The sequence below is a fragment of the Engraulis encrasicolus genome, chromosome 14 (assembly GCF_034702125.1).
Source record: "Engraulis encrasicolus isolate BLACKSEA-1 chromosome 14, IST_EnEncr_1.0, whole genome shotgun sequence".
In the NCBI taxonomy this organism is placed as follows: Eukaryota; Metazoa; Chordata; class Actinopteri; order Clupeiformes; family Engraulidae; genus Engraulis; species Engraulis encrasicolus.
The window spans coordinates 29164173-29187827 of record NC_085870.1 but is presented as its reverse complement, the minus strand read 5'-3'; the positions used below and the strand labels follow the sequence as shown (position 1 = coordinate 29187827).

The following is a 23655-nucleotide window of genomic DNA, read 5'->3' as shown; positions in this document are numbered from 1 at the left end:
CCTGGAATTCTCATCCCCCATCTCATCCGTGTGTGTGTGTGTGTGTGTGTGTGTGTGTGTGTGTGTGTGTGTGTGTGTGTGTGTGTGTGTGTGTGTGTGTGTGTGTGTGTGTGTGTGTGTGTGTGTGTGTGTGTGTGTGTGTGTGTGTGTGTGTGTCCTTTGTAAATGGCTTTTTAAGTTATATTAATATTATGTAAAAGTTAACTGGATATAACACAAGTTATTATCAACTATCAACTCTCAACCAGCTGACGTGCATGGTCTCTCTCCAGTTGTGCTGTTTCTGTGCCTTGTGTTTGACTGTCCTGGCTTCAGACACAATGTATCAGTAGTAACATAAGAAGCCTAAACAATTGACTATCATGTGTATCACTGAGTTACACTGTGCTACTGGATTCTTACAAGAGTCATAATAAGTCAGAGAGTGATTGATTGATAGAAGTGATTTGGCTATACGAAATTGTCTGTACAAATTAATGAAGTGAAAGAGACTCTGTGGATAAAAATGTGTCCGTTTTTGTTTGACAAAGTGGCAGTTAGCGGTATTAAAACTGACACTGGCTCAGCACTTTTAACAGCAGAGGTTGCTGTTTTAATTTTACCATCTCTCAACTGGGGGACCGAAGAAGTCAGTGGAGTTGTTTAAGCTGAAAGTATTTTCCTCTTTTGAAACCATTTTGGCAAGAATGGTCCATTAAAATGCAGTCAACTGAAGCAATCGATCAGGACATAATAGACTTGAGGTTTTTGGTGATGTTGTTCTTTGTGCACTTGGTTATTTCAGTGTTTTGGTCTCTACATACAAGGGAATGGCCATTGATCTACAACTGAATTACACTTGGTTTGACAGTTTGCTTGCTGCAAAGTAGAACTGCAATTGCAGCACCTGTAGAACATTTACATTTCATTCACTAGGTATAATTTTTTATATATTATCTTTTATTTTAGAGTTAACAGGCAATCTTATCAAAAGCACCTTAGTTATTTATTCCTCAGTTAAGTCCCTGAACAAATGAGGAGGAGATAGCTTTCTCAAGGGTATTTCAGGATTTCTTACTAGTATGACTAGTATCAAGGCCACAAGATACTAAAAATACATGCAGAAATGTTATACGACTTAGGCTATTGGTTATTGTCCCTTAAAGATGACTCATCATATTGAAGTACATTGCACAAATGGGAAAGTAGAGCCCTGCCGTGGCCAACCGGTAGGGCACTCGCCTGCCATGTGGCTGACCTTTCCTGCCTGGGACCTTTGCCGCCCCTTCCCCGTCTCTCTCCCAATTCGCTTCCTGTCCACCTTTCACACTGTCCTATCAAATAGTCTAAAAAGACCCCCTAAAAAAACAACAAAAAACAAATGGGAAAGTAGATTGAGTTCCTCTTATTGTCTCGTTTAACCAATACCCTATATGTTATGTATCACACTGAATTTAGTAAAAATGTAGTCTTAACACATTGACTTAACTACTGTCAACATTACCTCAGAGCTTCTTCTTTATTTCTGCTGCAAGGTTTGTCATTTGTCTTTAGTGTAATATTACAGTGTACAGCGGGAGGAAAAAAGTTATAGTCCAGTCAAAACCCTGACATAAACCCCATTGATATACAGTAATATGACCTCAATAAGCTATGCCCTTCAGACACCCCCCGGCACCTTGCTGAAGTGGGGCAATTTTGTTAAGAGGAGGGAGACACGATTCATCCATTTTGTTTTGCTTATTTCATATGCAACTACAGGAAACATCTGGTTAAGGTTATTGCAGCTAAAGGAGTGTCAACCACCTATTGAATGCGAGGGTGTACTTACTTATTGCTCAGTGTCCTTTTTTAACCTCTTATTGCAGCAGGGGATTTTATGGAATTCTGAGGCGTTTTGTTGATACTGCATTCAGCATTAATTATTTCAAGTTGTATAAATAGTTGAGAGGTCCATGGTGGCTTAAATGAAAGAAGACAAAATGGCCAAAACAACCATTCACCCCTAGTTGTTTATTTATGTCATAAAATGTCCATTTCAGATGGTTAAGTGAAGAAAAAATTTAATTTTTTTTTATTTTTTTATTTTTTTTTTGGTGCTGTGCATGCATATGTATAGGGTGCAATTGGCGTTTCAAAATGTTCAAAAAGCTCGTCATGCTTAAACGAATTAAATAGACAAAGGAGGGTAATTTTGTGGGTTTTTATGGTTTGACATTGTGTAAATACATGTTAAACATCTTATTGCGTTTGAATTTCGATGCCAATGTTATTCATATGGCCATTATTGGAACGTTATCTGACATCTGACCCATTCATCGCATTTTAACAGTGCAGTGACCATAAATAACCAATGGATGGCAGTACAAGACCAGAAATGTCTTCCCCAACTCTCTCGACTATCGCCGACCGACTTTGACCCCATCCGCCATCGCGAGATTAGCGCCCAAGGCATTTCCAGCTTGCTATGTGTCAACAGGCCCCTATACGCTAATGCTACATTTACAGGGGGGAGGCACTATTATATGTCGCTACAAACACAATCGATGGTCCAAACAGGGCATATTACTGCTTCAAATGACAATAAAACGGTATACTATTACTTTCAAGGGACGTGGATCGCTGTGCACCCGACCAGTCATGCGTCGTAGCTGGCTAAACACAGTGCTACTTAGAACGCCAATGTCCGTAGCCACGTACGCACGACATTACGCGTGCTTCCTACCAAGGCATGGTTGACTAACTAAGGCTATAGAGCCACTCTTAGTGTTCGTCAAACTGTATAGGTTTAGTTCAGTAATGCCTCGATGGCATAGTGTAACGCTGATTGAGATATCAGCATATAATGTCGGCGTGTGGCTTTCACATCTCCATAGTTGGAGGCTGTACTAGGCAGCTTGATCGGGCTATATTTGGGAAATAGTCTGTTTATGACAAAAAATGACCATATGGTGTCACGGAGAACCCCTTCACGAGTTTCCTCATGTATGACATTGCGTGCAAAACCATAAACCAGTGACCAGTAAATGTCGACGGACATGCCATTGGATTTCTATGAGGAAAAAGTACTTTTTTTCGCGATGAAGGGATTACGCAGCTGTACGATTTCCCTGGGCATTTCAAAACAACCAAGACCACTTTCCAGACTACTGAAAGGTAAAGAATGACTTTATGGCTTTATTTGTGCCCACACGCGGTCTTAAAACACATTTCTGAACGATGTTTTGGGGAGCGTGGCATGTCCCATTCAATCCTATGGAGGTTGCCTACCCAGCTAACTTGGCTAATGCTAGCTAGCCATTTGGTCGGCATCGGTGATTTTCCAACTCGACCTAGTTCAGACGTCATACGAGCTAGGGGAATGGCGGTTGCGACTGCATTTTCAAAATTAGTTGCATAAACGTGCAGCAAACTTTATTTATCAAAATTGGGTCGCCGGCGACCCCTGGTGGACGCCCGTTGACAAAAGGAGTTAAATCTTTGTTTCATGACAGATTCAGCCTCACTTACCCATCTCTTATAAAGATGACTGAAGGTTTATCACAACCAAAGCTTTTTAAAGTAAAATTTTAAGAGGCTTTACCAACAACAGGATTACAAAGCAGTTAAATCAGTAAAAAATTAGGTTTACTTTATTGGAGGCAGGTATCCATTAATCATCAACAGAGTGGTTTTGTCATTTGATCCTAAAGCCCACAGTATTGCCTTCAGGACTCCCACCCCCATAAACATGCACAAAAAAAGAAACGCTCTGCAAACACCCTTTACAAGAGAAATTCAGCTTCTTCATTTCACACATACATCATGGGGACAGTTGGAGAGGCTGAAGAGGGCACGCCACAAACAAGCACTAACAAAAGAAAGCCCATTGTGATTTTTTTCTGCTTCATTTTTTGTTTTGTAAAGAAAGACTGGGGTGTGTGGGGGTGAATTGTTTACACAGTCTTTAAAAGGCAGTTGACTGACCGGCCCCTTCCTATACAACTAACGCATTGACCTTTGCACAAGAAAGACCTGCACTTGGATTAAAATCAGGGAGCAGCTCAAGGGTGGTGCAATATGGCTTTTCTGGCACTAATGAGTACATTCAATTCAAAGAGGACTTAAAAAAAACCCTTTACACCACCAGAGTCCATAGGAACTTGAGAAGCACTGAACAGTCAGTGACTTTCACAAGGAAGCTAGTACCCTGCAAATTAATAGATTCTTCTTGTCCAGGACTACCCAAGTCCTGAATTTGTGGTACACTATACTTGAAGCAACCATTCACATTTCTGGATAATGAAACACTGTTGAGAGGGTAAAAACTGTTTGGGGCAGGTATGAACACTACAAAGAATCAAAATTATAAGGGGGAAGAGAATGTTCCATTACTATGCTTTTCGCCTATGCCAGATCTTGCAGTTATTCCTATCTGCAACTTGCGCATGTCTTATAAGACTAAGCATTTTGCCAAGTGTCAGTACTAGCCCTAGTCTCATGAGGCCAAACTGTGACCACCAAGGGAACGTTACAAATTTTAAAATGAGATTATCTAGAAGCAAGGAGAAATTAGACATTATGATCAAAGAGTGAAAAATACAAATGCACCTGCCTTCCACCTTCCACAAATGTCATGATATTCTAGCAGTATTTCTTGGTTAACAAGAAAAGATAGCTGTAATTAATTCAGCAGACAGAAATCTCATTTCAGGACCTGGACTGATGCCAACCCTAGAAAACACTGTACCAAAATACCTACTCAACACGATGATCACTAACTGCTGTTCTCAAGGATTTGCAGCCTCTTGTGCAAATGCTCAAATGGAGCCAGTCTATTGCTCAAGCTGTTTATTTGCATGATTGGAGACTGGACAAAAGAAGAGAACAGCAACACATCTTAGGTATTCTCAAAAGTAAAGCATGCCAGCATATCACATTTGTTAATAAAAGCAGCCCGTTCTGTACCCGGAACATACTTGTTTCTTTAGGCTGGGTGAGAACAAGAACGGGTTTGGTGGCATCCACATGAAGTTTGCAGACGAGGTGGCACTGGCAGTTAACTGCCATGGAGCAATATTTAAATATCTACATTCATGGTTCAATGCCACATCAGCGCCAGCGTTTATTCACAGTTGACCTGGAGCACAGCCCTAAAAAGCTAAGCTGCTGGTCTGATGCAGGAACTAAAAGGTGAGGGCCATACTCACTACGTTTACATGAGACATTTAATTCAGAATTAACTCAATTTAATTCTGAATAAAGCTCAATTCCACTTTGAAAACGTCACGTAAACGCTTCACAATTCAGAATTAAATGAAAGATAAAATAAACTTGATAGAACTATTTAATTCTGAATTATTCATTCGGAATTAAAAACATCATGTAAACATAGCCATGTACTGTGTACATAATGTCTCAACCATTTCATTCAAATTTCTTCTCACATTCTTTCAAAATGTCATCATCACAGCTAAAACTCAACGCTTAAAAAAAAAAGGTGCCCTGCTTATGATTTCATTTTTCTAAAGAAATACGACAGGCAAAGAAACACACACCACAAATCAGTGCTGTTTCACAGGAAGGGCATGGAATATCTGCATGGGAGTGCTTTAAGCCAAATAGATGGTTGGTAATGTTACACTTGTGCACACGCAATGAAGTACAAAAATGACCCAAACTGGACACAGAGAGAAGAGACTCTAAAGCAGTAACGCAGGAAAAGAAGGGTAAGAATACTTTGAGAGGTTTCAGTCAAAAGATAGATAGGGTATGCCTTCTCTTTAAAATCACAATACATTTTTTTATTTCTTTTCTTAAAAAACAAACATTACAAAAATTCTGAAGAGGAATTATAAAAAAACAAACAAAATTCGAAACAAAACATTTTTTCTGTATTTCCCCCAAACCAACACAAGCAAAACTTCGGTACTAAAATACTGAGGATGTGCCTGGCCCAGTGGCTTGACCCACATGCAAGAAGGCTCTTTTTTCTCTTTTTGCCTAGAATGAAAACCATGTGTGACCAGGAACCGTTTCAAGAACACCCTTTTGCAGCATTGCGGAGCGCGACCTTTGTGAGGACATCCACAGAGGACATCCTTCGGGTCACACAACCCCGTTATACCAAAGCCAGCCAATCAGATTAAGATCTCACAATAAACCAACCAATCAAAATCAATTATGAAGGGCTACAATGGGCAGACGACTTAATTCATCGCCAATCCCAGCTATGGGTAGAGACACAGTTATTGGTTGTGACACACTGTCCATACTATTGAAAACAGAGCTTGGACCTGTGTCTTTGGAGGACCATGACCCTACGATGGCCACAATAGGACCATGGCCCACATCACATCACAACTCCAGCCAGGGATCACAATATCTATTTGGACAGTCATTTAAAAACGTGTCCTAGTTTAAAAGAAAGTTGACGCCACTGAAGCAAATACAGCTAAAACCCTGCTTGTCAGGGGAAACATGTGGGTCTACACACATCCACTGTCAGACTTTCTTTGGACACAGGCAAATTTTAGGACCTTCCTTAAGTGAATGCAAGCACTGTTAGTTCAATCCACTCTGAAACCCAAATTTTACAAGACAAAAAAAACCCCAAAACAATTCATTGCATTCATTATGGGCTTTAAAAAAGGCTGGTCATATATGTACCTTTGATTTACAGAAGTTGATAAAAGGTTGAGAACAACTTTTCCAGAGGTTTATGTTCAAGCACACATAAAGGAAAACCTGTGTGTTTCCAAAGGTGATTTCACAGACAAACAGAGCCAAGGCAAAATATATACGGGTAAGGATGATCCTCAAAACGAAAAATAATAATAATAATAATAGAAAATGACCCACACTCAACCATGTCCATTACACGATCCTATGTCTTTTGACAGCATCAAGCGAGCAACTTCACAACAGAGAAGATGCCAAAATTGAACTGTAAGCATGAATGAACTGACATTTCAGCTGAGAATTATATAAAATACCAAGAAAATAAATCTACGGTGGCCATCAGAGCAGCATAACAGTTTCCCTCCACATAACCAAATAAGGTTATTCAAGAGATGATGGACAGCAAAAAGATGGACAAGGAAGCAGAGGTTCAGAGACATTTCCAGAGACCTTTTACAGCTTTAGGTTTTTGTAACATACAAGACACACACACACACACACACACACACACACACACAAAACAAATCGAAGCACACAAAACAAACCCCCAAAAAGGAAAACCAACACACTTGTGTGCAAGAGAGAATAAAAATTAGCGTCAGCTACAGCGGTCGGCCCCCATGCATTTCTGTCGATAAATAAAAACCATGACAGACCCCCTTTCCATGCACGGTCACATACACACATACAATTGTCTGCAGACACTGAAAAGCCTTTGGAAAAAAACATGTTAAAAACAAAAAATAAAATGAGATCCAGAGAGGCTTAACTCACTGAGCCAGGCAACTTGTCTGCACAAACCCTTGACAAAAACAAAATATAAACAAAAAAGGGATGGGGAGAGGGTGAAATGCAAGTTGGAGGAAAGGAAAAGAAGTGGGGAGTAACTGGAGACGGGCTGCAGAACTAGGGTGCATTTCTCGAAAGCGTAGTTGCTAACTACAGAAGCTACTTTGTTGTTTGCAGTGCAATTTCCCATTGGCAACTACCCAAGTTGCTAACGACTAACAACTATGCTTTTGAGAAATGCATCCATGGACTGCCTAGTCGTCCCCAGACGCGCCGTCTTCGTCCGAGCCGTTCTCCTCTTCATCGTCCTCGTCCTCGTCATCCTTGTCATCTTTAGCAGGCTCGCTCTTCTTTTTGGCGGGGGGAGGGCTGTCCTTCCCCTCGTCCTCCTGCTCCTGGTCGTCGTCCTCCTGGGCGCTGTCTGCCTCATCGTCTTCGTCCTCGTCCTTAGGAGACGACTTCTCCTGGGCTTTGGTTGCGCCGGGTCGGCCTTTGCCCTTGGCCTTCATGGGGCTAGGCGTCACTGCGGAACGGCAGATTACAAATTACACATGTACAACTACATACTGTACACATACACATTTACATTAACTAGTAAAGTAAACTAGCTGGAGAACTACATCTGTATCCAAGATATTTCCACAACTGCATGTCAAGAGACATTTCACAACGTGAACTACAGATTTAACAGTTCAAAGACCCATGCACAGCCTTTAGGTGCCGCTAAACGCTATATATTCAATACTTCAGAAGAAAGAAGTTTACGGCACACTTGTTTGACTTTTTGCTCGTCCAGGGTTATTCTACCAAATATTGATTTCTCAACTCTTAATCAGTTAAAACATTACTTTCATATTGTTTTAAAGTGAATATCATCTTGTTTTCTTCAGATGTGAAAACATTGCATCGTTTGTGTTTAGATCATTTGTAATTGTTTTGCAAATAAATGCTCTAAATGACAATATTTTCATTTCAAATTCAGAGGAAATGTTGTCGGTAGTTTATAGAATGAAATAACAATGTTTGTTTTACTCAAACACATACCCATCCATAGTAAAACCAGAAAAAAAAAACAGAAAAAGAGGCTTTATATACAGTGGTGCTCATATGTTTACATACCCCAGCAAAGAAAGAAAGCGTATATTCTGCTGGGGTATGTAAACATATGAGCACCACTGTAGCCTCTATAGCCTACTAAGGCAGCCGGTTGTTCCACATGCCCCCAATACCCCCCTGCCCCTTCAGCACCTGCCCCCCCCCAAATGTCTGTGCACGCCACTGACATGGCAAGAGATGTGTTAATTTTGCATTAGCCTATGGTGAGCATCGCATGGTGAGATGAGAGAGGTGTTACCTGTGGCCTTTAGTCTGGGCTTGGGAGACTTCTTCTCCTTCTTCTCGGGCCGGCCCCTCCTGCCGCTGCTCACCACCTTCTTGCCACCCTTCTTCTTGGAGCGGCCGTAGTCGCTGTCGTCATCATCGTCCACCATGAAGTCGTCGTCACTGGCCGACTCTTCTACAAGGAAACAAAGACGGCCAACAAATGGTTCAGACTATATCTGTAGGTTCAATGACTTGAATTAGCTTGGCAGTGATGGGGGAGAAAGAAGGAAATAATGGAATCATCAGAATGTTTCAAAGCTAATTTAACTATCTAATAGCATGATTCTACTGCTCCATAACTGAGGTACCATTACATTACATTACATTACATTACACTACAATTAGCTGACGCTTTTATCCAAAGCGCCTCACAGATATTGTAAGTACACTCGCCTCCAAAAGAGTTGTCGCCTACCCATCTGTTTCGAATAACAGCTAATAACCTGACTTTCAAATAATCACTTGGCTTCAGAAGTCACTTATATGAAAGCTACAACCCTCTCGATTGAAAATGTATGTACAAAATAAATTTCATGCACCAAAGAAAGATTGACCCTTTAATGAACACAGATAGGGCACATTTTGACAAGACAAAAGTTTTGTCGCCTATCGAACATAATGTGAAAATGAGCAGATAAGTCACTTCAAAACACTTCAAATATCCAGATCGGGTGTCATACTTAATCACTGATTCACTCACACCTCTCCAGAAAATCAACTTTGGCCTTAGGTGTATGTTTAAGGTTATTGTAATCATGGAAAGCAAATCAATGGAGTTCAATGAAAGATGGTGACATATTTGCTATTCGTAGAGCAATACATTTTTAACTTCATGATGTAATCAATGATAAAAGCCCTCACACACCAGCAGCATGCATGCAGCTCCACATAAGAGTTGTATCCCTCCCATGTTTGACTTTAGGCACCATGTCTTTTTTCCAAATTCTTCACCTTTAACACCAAAGAAGTCTCTCCCACTGTCCTGTCTCAAAAAAGCCAGCCAAGAGTATGTCAGGCCTAATTCTGACAAAAATGAAGGCTAATGGGACTCATACTCTGAAGTCAAGATCCCAAGATCAACCATTTTAGAACTGATAGCATCAAAACTATAGGGTGTTGGAGATGAAGAATATGAAAAAAGAGAAATGGTGTATAAAGTGAAACATGGTACAGATACAGCTCTTATGAGGAGCTGCATGCATGCTGCAGGTGTTTGAGGGCTTTTATCATGGATTAAATCATGAAGTTAAAAATGTATTCCTCTACGAATAGCAAATATGTCACCATCTCTCATTGAACTCCATTGATTTTCATCGTGTTGCTTTCCATGATTACAATGACCCTAAACATACACCTAAGGCCAACGTTGATTTTCTGGAGAGGTGAGAGTGATTCAGTGATTAAGTATGACACCCACTCTGCGTATTTGAAGTGTTTTGAAGTGACTTATCTGCTCATTTTCACATTATGTTCGATAGGCGACAAAACTTTTGTCTTGTGAAAATCTGCCCTGTCTGTGTTCAATAAAGGGTCAATCTTTCTTTGGTGCATGAAATGTATTTTTGTACATACATTTTCATTCGGGAGGGTTGTAGCTTTCATATGAGTGACTTCTGAAGCCAAGTGATTAATTGAAAGTCAGGTTATTAGCTGTTATTCCAAACAGATGGATAGGCGACAACTCTTTTGGAGGCGAGTGTACAGGGCATTGGTTATAGTCCCTGGAGCAGCATGGGGTTAGGTGCCTTGCTCAAGGTAACTTCAACAGCCATGGAGTGAGGTAGGGAGTGGAAGGGTTAATCGAAACGGCAACCCTCAGATCTAAAGCCCATTAGGCCACAGCTGCCCAGGTACCATGCAGTATACTTCAAAGAACAGTACAGTATATAACACCCAACAGGGAGCAGAAAGCAACAATCATGCGTTACGTTAACAAAGTCAGAAAATCAAGTAACGGAGAACAGGGAATTCTGGGTAATGAGATGGTGACGATTGAGATGGTGACTCTTACGGTCCATGGCGGTCGGCTCTTCCTCCTCGTGCTCCTCATCCTCACTGCCGCCCCCGGCCGTCAGAATCTCTCTCTGTTTGGACACGGCTTTGGATGCCGCCTGCCGCACCTGTCGCACCTTCCGGCTGACCTCCTTATCGTCGTCGCTGTCATCTGGACATAAACACAGCATACAGTACAGCATCATCAGGCACCACGGCATTAACGCAACATGCAAAAGACTTCCAAGACTTGATGGTTGCTTATGCCTATATATTGTACTAACCCCTAGGACACCAGTGGGTCATTTCCACTGCACATATTTTCCCAGTACAGCTCAACTCAGCCGCCAACATTTTGCGTTTCAACTTGCGCTTAACTCAGCTCTAAAGCCAGCTTGCTGGCTGAAGCGAGCTGAACAGTATGTTGACAACCAGCCCACTGATTGGTCAAGAGGCGTGACCTCACGCCCCATGTCTTAACGCGGGACTTTAAAAAAGGCACCATAACAAACTACGGATGAAGGCAGAAAGAGTAAAACGATTGCATCTAGCCAGGGCTATTCATCCCTGTTGTCTTTCCCTCCTCTGTGTAAATTCTTCCATTCGCGTTTCAGCAGCAGTTGTATAATCCACCATGCAGTCGCTTTCTCCGACAAAGTATAGTCTTGTTGTTTTGTCCACATTCCTATCTCCACTTCTTTTGTATTACTATATCTGTTATCAAAATATAAATCAGCTCTACTGGTCAGTCTCCATGGACATATATTTGATAAGTACATTTAATTGGCTAACCAACTTTGATGTTGAAATGTTTATTTAGAAAATAGTGATTTATAAATAAATACAATTGTGGAGATAATAAAATAATAAAAGTGGAGTTTCTGCCCGAGAGTGACATGTAGCCTGCTAAGTCCTCAATGCTGGTCAAACTAATCAAATCCCAATAATTATCCCAATATTAATACAAGTTTTGCAGTGGGTTGTGGCAGTAAGGCTGTAAGCGAACCATTCAAATATACAAGGGGGTGCGCAGGAAAACAAAGTTTGAGAACCGCTGCTTTAGAAAAGCAGCTGAGCTGGATATCCTCAACAATAACCCAGGCCAGTGAGAGTGTATTTCAACCATCAATATCTTGTGTTCATCATTGGCTCACTTTATCTGCAGAAGTGCATGTGGCAACAGCGCAAAATAGAACAAGGAAAACTGAAAAAATGCTCTGCAAATGTTTTTTTGCTGGTGTAGACACTTTTTAGCTTTCCATAATGTCAGATGGTCCCTTAGGTGCTGCCTTAGGTGCCACCTTCTCGGCGGCTGCACGTTTTCGAATGGAAAAGCAAACCATTCTGATTTGACAGCCCTGCTCAGCTCAACACAGCACGGCACAGCACAGCCGGGTTCTGGTGGAAAACTGGTACAGGTAAATTGTGAATAACAACAATATACTGTTGTTTTCATAACATCGGATTCTTACATTAGATGGAGAATAGTACAAAGAATGTCAAAATATACAATTCATTTTCCAATGCGTTTCCTTGTGCTGTTTTAGCTTATTCTGATGTTTATTGTATTGCGTTGGTCCTGTCCCAACCTATTTCAGACATGTTGCATTTTGAAATGAGCACCATCTTGCCAAAAGTATTCGCTAAACACACAATGCATTTCAATGCCCAAACACATTCCTCATTTGTGTGGACAGCCTTCCAAAAAGAGTTAAGGCTGTAATTAGAGATGTACAGGATCCAAGATCCGGTTCCGGATCCGGCAGGATAATAGGGTTTTTCAGACTATCCGGATCCGGCAGGATCTTAAGCAGTGGATCCGGTATCCAGCAGTTACCTAAAAATCAGGATCTGGGGCATCTCTACTTTTTACGTAGCCTAGGCTTTTCAGTTAGTCTTTCACAACCCCAATCGCTGCATGGAGTGAAAGCCCTTTGGAAGCGGCCGTTGAAGGCAGTGTGGCAGTAAGCCAATGAGTCTTAAAAATATTTTGCGCCAGCGTAATAAAAAGGGCCCACGTGTGCGAGTTGGCTATGTGTTTCAACCCTTTCGTAGGATCCGGTATCCGGTTCCGGATCCGGCAGGATCTTAAGCAGTGGATCCGGTATCCGGCAGGATCCTAAAAATCAGGATCTGGTGCATCTCTAGCTGTAATAGCTGCAGAAGGAGGACCAATGTCATATTGAACCGTAAGGGCTAGGAATTGAATGGCACTTAAGTTCATATGAGTCAAGGCAGTTCAGCGAATACTTTTGGCAATACAGTGCATGCGCCCCTGAACAATATTTTGTCTCTGTTTCAACAATTAATATTTTATTTTGGTAATGTTCTCCATCTAATGTATGAATGTTTTGAAAAGTATAGCATTTTGATCTTTTATTCACAGCTTACCAAGTGTCCCAATTTACGTAATCTGAGTTGGGGTTTGTAGATGGGACAGTGAAGGGCAGGAAGAGAGTAGGGGAGAGAGGGGGCGTATGGTTGGGAAATGACCCAGGTCAAACTTGAACCCGGGTCCCCATGGAGATGCAAGCCCACTCATGGTACCACATCACCACACTTTTTTTAACTATAACTTTACTTCCTTTAAAAAAAAAAACTGCCCAATGTGGCTTTGATTTAGCTTTTTGCAAGTCATATCACGCCATGTTACAGGCTGGGGTAGGTTAGGGGTGGGTTTGAGTTTTGTGAGCAGAGTTTTTGCACTTTCTTTGGTTGTGTTTACTGTTCATGAATACAGTATTGGAAGAAGTATCTCATCCATGCTATGTTTGTCACTCTTGAACTGCATCATCAAAACTAGACTGCCTGTGCAGTCGCCTTCGACTGCTTAAGGTATATCCCCGAAACGCGACGCTTCCAGTCCCCCATCATTCCTACCACTCCCGTCCACCATTTCGTAAACGTATATGATACATACAGACGTGACATGACGTGCATAGGCTTAATACCAAACGACTATTGTGAAAATGAAGCAAAAAATGGGGCAAATGGTAATACTGTTTTAATGGTTCAGTGGATATACCACATTAGGTACAGTGTAATAACCAGTGTAACAATATTTAATACAATGTATTTTTTTTACTTACATCATGTGTTTGTGCGTAAGTGGTATTACATGGTATTGCATATTGTTACACTGGTATTACACTATATTACATGGTATTGCATACTGTTACACTCGTTATTACACTGTACCTGATATTGCATATTGTTACACTGGTATTACACTAGTATTACATGGTATTAAATATTGTTACATTGGTTATTACACTGTACCTAATATGGTAGATTCACTGAAATGGTGAACCATTAAAATAAGGTGTTACCGGGCAAATCAATCCACCCAGTCAGAAGTTATGGGCCAAATGAAAATTCCGCCATTTTGAAAGTGTTGTCTTCCAAACTCGAATCAGTTCATGAACCTACCCTAGAGCATTCACACACAAAATCTGGGACAAATCCATCCACCCGGTCAGTAGTTATGGGCCAAAGAATAATTTGGCCATCTTGAATTCAGCCATCTTGAAAGTGTTGACATCCAAACTCGAATCCGTTCATGAACCTACCCTAGAGCATTCACACACCAAATCTGTGACAAATCCATCCACCCGGTCAGAAGTTATGGACCAAACAAAAATTCGGCCATCTTGAATTCAGCCATCTTGAAAGTGTTGACCTCCCAACTGGAAGCAGTTCATGAACCTACCCTAGAGCATTCACACACCAAATCTGGGACAAATCCATCCACCCGGTCAGAAGTTATGGACCAAATAAAAATTCGGCCATCTTGAATTCAGCCATCTTGAAAGTGTTGACCTCCGAACTCGAATCAGTTCATGAACCTGCCCTAGAGCATTCACCCAAAAAATCTGGGACAAATCCAAACATCCGTTCAAAAGTTATCGCGTTAACACGAAAGACCTTACGCGGCGGCGGACGCGGCGGCGGCGGACGCGGCGGCGGACGCGGACGCGGACGCGGCGGCGGCGCACGCAAAACCATTACATCCCCGACGCTCCGCGTTTCGGGGATATAATAACACACATCACGTAAAATAACATGCAGTTTTCTGAGGACAGTCTGTGCTCAGCCAGACTGACTTGAATGCAAATTTGTAAAACAATGTCATATTGAACAGAATACACATGCACAGGGAAGCTGACGGCACGAAATATTTTTTCCTCCTTCAGTTCTTACCTCCACCTCGTTTCCTCTTCACCGAGCGCTTGCTGGGTTTCTCGACCTTCCCTCCTTTCTTTCCCTTTTTGGCGGCTTTTTTGGCGTCATAATCACTTCCACCATCCTCTCCCCCAAAGTTGTTATCCTCATCACTGCCAAAGTCATCTAGGACACAAATAGTATCTAATTTACTACATGCATCTCATTATATTATACTCGTCAAACAATTCTAACCAAGTATGCTAAATATAAACAAGGTACACATATAATAAGCAGAATTCTTCACAGGTTTTATTTAAAAGGTGCACTGTGTAGGATGGTTGCCAGAGTAGGTATTGCAATTAGGCAGCTAATTGGAACTGTGGTATTTACTGACAAATGATGTTTTAATGAATATTTACTTAATAATGAATTAATATGTACTAGTATGACCAAAGTACAGTAAGACTTTCAACTAAAAATGTCTATTTCTGGAAATTCAAAATGGCGGACAATGGAGAAGATTCCCCTTTTCATGTATAAAAAGTGTACATTTTCCATCCATAATGAATACTTAAAATTGGATGGTGGTGGTAAATATTCATGAAAAAGGTACTAATAATATACTACTAATAAAAATACTAATATTACATAGCGCACCTTTAACTAATTAAATGTTTTCTATTTTTTATGTGTGCGCGCACACGTGTGTATGTGTGTCTGTTTCGGTAATTTTTGAGTTCATGTAAGTAGTACTGTAGACTGTTGTCTGCGTCTGCACCATGTTGTACAACATGTTCTATGTAAGCCAAGTATTTGGTATGTGGACAGAATCTTGGCATGTACAGTAGACTATTTGTTCAGCAGATGAGGATGTGGTTTTCAATGTGATGAAATACGCAATTAACCAATAATGCACATTCATTAGACAATACTAATGATTATTAAATACAACACTAAACTACAATAGTTTATCACAATCAATGAGCCAAACATTCGATGGAAGATCTAATGGGGGACTAAGTGTAAATGCCAGCACTGCCAACGCTTGGTTTTCCTCATCCATGTGCTAAGAGTTAGCGGCAACCTCCAACACGTTACTGCACTCTACTGAGCAATTTATGTAACTCACAAGACCTATAAAAAAGGCACTAAAAATCCAGAGCACAAACAGAGGGCACCTGAGCATGGAGCAAACAGACCCCCACATGTAGACCAGACACAGAGCTGAGGGAAAAAAAAAACCCGAAGACTCACCTGCAGAGTCGCTTTTGGATTTGGAGTGCTTATCATCCGAGTCCTCACTGGTGGGAAAAAAAACAGATATTAAAAACAGTCAATAATATGCTGGTGTGTTTTGATAGTTTGTGATATGTAAAGGATGAAGTATTCATTCTATGGATCATTGTCAGTGATGACACCAATTGTGGTCCAAGACTGACAAACACAGTTATGAGTACTTGATCTTGCAGCTCCCCCCACAGTTGTGCTGGTACAACAAACACAAATCATGGCTGTTAGAGCACTGGCTAAGGACTGAGGATTTGCGTGTATACTATGTGTTGCATGCAGTCGTAAACATGACATTGCACTGAGCAGGACACAGCATGTGTCCTCAAATACTCATGCCACCTTCACTCTTCATGAAGTTGGACGTGATTGCAGTAAATGGCAAGAAGGCAGTTTTCCATCACTTAACGCAACAGCACGGAAACAAGATTAAAATTCCTTCGAGATGCAGTGAAAACTTGTTTACTCGACAGAAAGTTGGGGTAAAAAAACACACACACACTGAAAGCTGGGCGCGTTTTTTACTAGATGCAGGCAACTACAACTTTGCCAATTGCAGAGTTCACAGAGACGCCATTTTGTAGGAGACAGAGGCGTCATCCATAACCGAGTGGCATCATACCTGTCCTCTTGGGAGTTCTTGGACACCTTGTGCTTCACCTCTCGGACTTTCCTGGGTTTCTTGCCACGATACTCTTCATCTACATGAAGCCAAAAACATGCACACATACCAAAACACACAAGTCTTATACAGCACAAAACAATTGCATGAAATCACAAAATAAAACCCACATGATGCATTTTTGGTACAATATAATACAATACAACACAATAAATGAAGTGACATCACTTCCCAAGCTCTTTTCAGTTTGTAAACAACAGCTGTTAAAAACCATAACTAAGGCTTGCATGAGCAACTCCAAACCAAAACAAATTCTATGAGAATTGTTCTAAGATTTGTACAAACTCTCAGAACATGTAAATGGGAAACAGCCATCCTGATGCATCTAACACAAACTTTAACATCTTGACCAATGCTCTGCGGCCATATTTCTCAGATGGCGTTAAGTGGACATGTCCATGTTAATCCGTCCCGAGTCCTGCACTAAATTCCCACATAAAATGTTTGCCCCTCTGGCAGCCTGTCAGTCGACCATCATTGTTTGGATTGTACATGAGATGTTCTTTTCCAAAATGCATCTCCTCAGAGTGCCTCTTTCAATTCCTCTCTTCTGTGGATCTCCAGCACATGATTGAGCACCAGCAGTTCCAGCATTACCTGAAGCCTTCTAAGCCTACAAAATCCATTTAGGTCTTCTCACTATAGATTTGTTTTTTTTTCCAAACATAATGTGTTTACTGTGTTTTCTCTGTTACTAATAGTATGAAATGCTTAATGCTTGAATTAATTTGAATGGAACTGACATTTTAATGGTCTTCAAAGCATATTGCAACATCTTTTCACATACACAGCTCCAACACTGATACTTCGTGTTAACTGCTCATAAAGCATGCCTCCTGATTTGGCACAAAATAAACCATTTCAGTTTGTTCATGTTGTTCATTAACTATGGATCCCTTTGTCTATGACTTGATAACCCTTTGTTAATTACTTCATCTCAGAAGTAGGTCTGGTAAAACAACCAAAACCTTCATGGCAGCATCAAAAGCACCTTTGAATCAAAGCACAGAAAACACTAATTCAAAGCTTTTTTGACATGAAAGAATTTAAAGTAACTCAATTATCACACAGTGGACTGTGTGAAAATGAGCATTTCTTTGGGCTACATTCTCAAAACCAAACACTGGTACTAACGAAGAAATTAGCACACATTTGTACATTTACTTCAGTTTCTCTTCTATCTTTACATTGCATAGGTAAAAAATCTGACATTCATGCGTGTATTAAACTAGAACGTGACCAGTTTGTTTGTACCACACACTCATTCATTTGATGAACGGCTCACTTTACACAGCACTACATTGTGTGGAAGACAGATACCAGGAAAGACCCATTACTGTTATTATCACTTTGTAGGCCTACTACAAGCCCTTTGAGACAGATCAACAGTCCTAAATGGGATGTTCTGTCTCCCTCTCTGTCATGTCCCTTGCATAATCGGTGCTAGAGTGCACACTATATCCTACAACCACAGCTCTATCACCATTAGCTCCAGCAAGCCAAAACACAGGTCCATGAGCACACTGTGTAAAAATGTGCTTACGACACTGCAACAGACTACACATAGCCAGCTTTCATTTATACCCTGAATAAATGGCAACATCACTACTCTGAGATAAACTGGAGAGAAAAAAAGACAACATTAAGTCAGTTCAATCAAAAGGTATCGATTATAAAAACAGTTTTTTGAAAATGTGTTGGCCCCTCTGAAACAAAAAATGTTAATCCAGGCAACTCTACAGAAATAGCAAACAGAAGAAGGAAAAAATAATTAATTAACCCTCCGTTATATCATTACTAAAAAGTCTAATAGTCTCAAAGGTCATCCCTTCTGTTATGCTGGGTAAATATTGATTTAAGCCAAGAATGTTTGTCAAGGATTCAAGGATTTAAGGAGGTTTATTTGTCACATCCATAAAGACGCCTCCGTGCAACATGTAGTACAATGAATGACCAGAGCAAAAAAAAAGTGTGCATAAGAAAGAGGGCATCATAGAACCAACACAAAGATGTTAACCAGTCTTGGTACTGGACTGAGGCATACATTAAGTCCCCAACACCACAGCTCATATGAATGTGTTTTTTGAAATGTTGATGCTTCAGGTCAGTGTACAGTAGGGATGGCACAAACCGCACCGAAAACCGAAACCGTACAATTCACACACATACCGAACCGAACCGTGCAATCCATCGCAAACCGCAATTCATGTACTGCCCAGAAAAATATGTAAAACAGAGACTCTAGGAGTATCTTATCCAGTCTCTCTGATTAAAACATTAGCGTATACGACCTAAACAAAAAGAACCGTAGAGAACCGAAAACCGTGACCTTGACACCGCGATATGAACCGAACCGTGAATTTTGTGAACCGTACCACCCCTAGTGTACAGTATATAAACACAGAAACTTCAAAACTAAAAAAGAAGCAGATGGGAGCCCTGATGGTGGTAACTTTATTTATGGCTTTTTCTGTACCCACTAAAGCAGGCCTATTCAAATGGTGGCCACGGGGCCAGATGCGGCCCTTGGACAGCAAGGTTCTGGCCCGCCACGCTATCTGTGACCGTGCGTAATTTGCAATCATTCAAACTTCAGGTTTGGGATATCTCTCCAATGCATTCACATATCTTATCTAAAACGGGTGTGTGTGTGTGTGTGTGTGTGTGTGCGCGTGTGTTTTCAGCCCCTTTACTGGGAGGAATTTGAAATACTGGCCCTCAGTGACTTTTAATTGAATATCCCTGCACTAAAGCGTGGAGATGGATAGAGCGCCCTCTTACCGTCTGATTCATTGAATTGAGAGTAGTTCACCACCTTCCGATTCCTGTTGAGTGAATCACAAGTACCAACAGAATGAGAAGAAAGCAGATGGTCTTCAAAATGCATCAAACTGAACTGAACAAACACACCTTTAAATCATGGAGAGGAGCAGAGGACCCATTGGAAAACTTAAATCTCTCTAACGTAGAATAATGATAAAAACCCAGGTTCGTTCCTTTGGCCAAAATCTTTTCTTGCATTTCATATTTAGCCTTTTAACATTTTAAAAAACAATCACACATGCACAAAATATGCAATGGACAGGAGTCTGCATGCTACTGATTCAACTGCAGTAGAATCAGTACACCATCCACCACATTTTCTTATGTTTTAATTCCAGCCACTGCATTATGCAACGCTGTTCAGGGATCCTCAGCTCTGCAGTCAAGGAGGTGGCGCCTCATTAAACTTCATGACACACTATTCCAGCTCCATGAGGCTATTTTTCACAAGATGATGGCAGTTGTTTTAGAGGAGCCAGAAAAACAAACAGCTAGAAATAAACAGCTGAGATTTGGAAATCATACATCAACTCTCTGGGAGAAAACAATTAGTTGCGTAAAGGTGATACGAGAATAACTAAGTCTGGTAATGAATATAAGCTGCAGCATGGCCATTGAACTTTTTAAACATTTTCCAGTTATCATTCAGTGGTTTTACATTTTTATAAGTTGCCTTCAGTGGAGGAGGTAGACATATCATCATCTAAAAGAATGTACAGACCCTAGCTAGGTAGCATTCTCCAGTGGAAAAGCAGCTTTGACAGTATATTTGTACACACATGCTAGTTACAGTTACGTGCTTCACAAAATGTTTGGAAAGATTTTTTAAATTCTGCATCACTTTTCAGATCCATTTCCCTTGGACGAACAAACAAGCATGCACATACAGAAGCAGGTCTTGCTACAATTATCTTTACTGGAAGGCTATGGCCACAGGGGTGTTTGAGCTGTTTTGGATTATAGAGTGAGCTGGAAGCCTAAAGGAATTTGATCAGTAAGTTTTGAAAGACTTCGCAATTCTTGGATGAAATGATGACACATCCTCACAGGCTAGATGCCATACAACGTCAATAATTCCATTGATTCTCTGTATGGGGGGAAAGCACTAATGACAATGGCAATTTCAAGTCCCAGTCTATCAGAGCAACTTCAAGGGGGAGGGGCGGGAAAGAACGCGCTTTTCATGGAAAGTAACACAAAACAAACGTCTTTTTCTCAAGTCAGCCATCTTATTATGTGCCTGGTCGAGCCTACACGAACCCATTTAACAATTTGGAACTACATGGAGCCTTTCTGTAGAAGTCGTCGACCCAAAGCTGAAATGCCATTTGATGTAGGCTAGTTGGAAGAATACTCCTGACCTGACACAGTGTTGCAAACCACATTCACATTGTAGCATGCAACAAAGAAACACTCTCGCTAGGCCTACTTCTATACAACAATACATTGTAAACGCGACTTAATGCCGGTAAGTTAAAAAGAAACGTAAAGATTTGATTCAATAGGATGACTCTCGATATTCGATGTGAGGGGGGTGTGGTGACTTTCTGCTCTGACCCGCCCCTTCTGACATCATTCCAACAGGGTTAATTCACCACTATCAGCGTGGAAATGAGCAGCGGTGGCGGCTCCTTTCTTCTAATGCGTGTAAACCAAACCTGCCAGGCTCCAGATCACATTCATTGTAAGTTTGTATGAAATCAAATGTGTATGCTTGCCCAGACTCCATGCACCCAACATGGCGAAGTTAGTAGCATGCGATGATAGTTTGGAGACGCAGCACTGTCTCAACATGCCAGTGAGCCAGTCCAGGTTAATAGTCTTGTGGAACCCAGCAGGGATGAATGGGTGGCCATGTTTGCTCTATACTTTGCCATCAGCCTTCCCCCATGATCAGAAAATCCCAATATTTGCGCTTCGCTTATAATCAGCATGTGTTCTGCGCGCCGATGATGCTGGAGATGGCTCGCGTCTCTGCTCACCATCTCGCTGCACACATTTAGAGCTCGCGCGTAAAAAAGACATCTGACCAGCAATCACCCTCTATCCGCAATGCAATGTCTGTGGCTAGCAAATGCTATCTGAAGAACAGCATTAATGTGTTCCATTCTCCTTAAAAGAGGCAGATAATAGCTAAATGCTCGACATGTCTAGAGCATGCGTCAGTCTACGAAGGACCCAGAATGCATGCATGCAATGCAATGAGAATGGAGGACATCTGAAACGCACATACCTCACGGGTCTGGACATTTTGCTGGAATACTGTAGAGGTTACAAATGTAAAAGAGCACAGAAGAAAAGCAGTAAGATAGAGCCAACAGCGTCCAGTTCTGCGACACGAGGGGCAATGTGAAATTGCGTAAAAATAAATATCAAATCACAAACGCCTTCCCCAGATAAATTGTAAAATGCAATTCTATCCTATGAAAGAATTGTGTTTAATTTTACCTTCTGCTACTCAAAATGGTGAATAAAACAAACTGAAACTGCAACCTATGTGCAACCTAACCCTACGCCGGTGGGCGGATAAGATTGGCCGAAACACCGCCCATATCCATTAGCTTTTTCTGGAGGATGAAGCCGGGGGACGACGATTGGCCTTTTCGAAAGATCATTAACATTTCAATTGGTTGTTTCATATGTTCATCAAAATGCCAGTTCTCAACTACTTACCATCCTCCCCTGCCCGGCTTGGCTGAGAAGATACTATTAAGAAAACAAAAAGAGGCTCATTGAATAGGCCTAGGCCAATCTGTTTTTGCTTAGGTCCGAAATGGATCTAAGAAATGTTTTCAATCTCTTGATATTCTTTGGAAATGTTCCGATTGGGATGAGAGCCTGCAAAATGTATTGTGCACTATCTGGAGTGGGTGTGGTTTAGTCTATAGCTAGGCTGTATGATAATGCATGTGCAATTAAGCATCCAGACTTTAATTGAATGGTTTATTCTGTATTCATTTTGGGTTTTGTTTGTTTTTGGCCTTAGAAAACTGTGTATTTTAGTGGAAACAAAACAGGCAAGAGGACCAACAGGATAATCCCACATGCACTCCATCTATTGCCTAAAGTGTGTAAAATTGCACCAACAATATTAACACCGAATAATAGCATAGGACAAAAGAGATATCCTTGAATTTCCCTTGTAAATAGTGTTGTACAGTTTAACGAAAGGGTTATATGTAAAAAACAAAAAAAACAGCAACTTTACGTTTTGTTTAACTGCAAACTACTTATCAACTTGAGCCACTTGGGGAGGAATTTCAATGCGTTCCATCCATCAGGGTGTTTGTGTCTTCGCTGCTTGATTTATTTGATTACTTACAGTTGATACCCATCACACATCCTCTTATCAAGGGAATCAGTGGAACCAGATCATGCTCTGACGCCTCCACGTTTCACTTCGGTTTCTCCTCCATTAATGTTAGTGGACGGAAGGAGCATCCTCTTACATGCTACCAGGCACACACACAAACACACACACACACACACACACACACACACACACACACACACACACACACACACACACACACACACACACACACACACACACACACACACACACACACACACGCACACATGCACACACACACACACCAGGAGCCATCTATTCCACAGACTAAACTCAAGTTTCTTTCATGTTTCATATTTAATGAGCAGTAGGTAATGTTGATTTTTTAAAATGGATCAGTATGGATATTATTAGTATGTTTGATGGGATCATAAGATGCCCGGCAGATGTGATAATACATTGATACATGCTAAAAAGTTATATAATTTGGGGCAACTGTGAGTTCACTGAAGGAAAATCCCAAATTTAAAGGAAACGTTGCATTGCAAGCAAGAGAACACTAAGACCAGTGCATTTAAACAAACAGTTTTCAGTTTTTGTCAAA

General features: G+C 41.0%; 1 protein-coding gene across 3 annotated transcripts; it reads right to left on the bottom strand.

Moving 5' to 3' along the window:
• Nucleotides 1–5348: 5348 nt before the first annotated feature.
• Nucleotides 5349–22281, bottom strand: nucks1a (nuclear casein kinase and cyclin-dependent kinase substrate 1a). Of its 3 annotated transcripts, none has more exons than XM_063215354.1 (9): nucleotides 22208–22268; nucleotides 21993–22021; nucleotides 19718–19761; nucleotides 16877–16955; nucleotides 16222–16268; nucleotides 15004–15150; nucleotides 10823–10975; nucleotides 8783–8944; nucleotides 5349–7951 (listed from the first exon to the last, which is right to left on the bottom strand). In XM_063215354.1, the coding sequence occupies exons 2-9, from the start codon at nucleotides 22007–22009 to the stop codon at nucleotides 7683–7685; spliced, it is 918 nt and encodes a 305-aa protein (XP_063071424.1). In that variant the 5' UTR covers nucleotides 22010–22021; nucleotides 22208–22268; the 3' UTR covers nucleotides 5349–7682. The 3 variants fall into 3 exon arrangements, with proteins under 3 accessions (XP_063071424.1, XP_063071423.1, XP_063071422.1); XM_063215353.1 differs by having other exon boundaries at nucleotides 21993–22089; nucleotides 22208–22235; XM_063215352.1 differs by having other exon boundaries at nucleotides 21993–22281.
• Nucleotides 22282–23655: the final 1374 nt, after the last annotated feature.

Excerpts from the sequence above, each read along its gene's own strand:
- nucks1a (XM_063215352.1), bottom strand. Across the intron at positions 10,976-15,003 it reads GAAGAGGAAACGAGGTGGAG|ATGACAGCGACGACGATAAG; the intron begins GTAAGAACTGAA and ends GTTTATGTCCAG. Across the intron at positions 8,945-10,822 it reads AGAGCCGACCGCCATGGACC|AAGAGTCGGCCAGTGACGAC; the intron begins GTAAGAGTCACC and ends GTTTCCTTGTAG.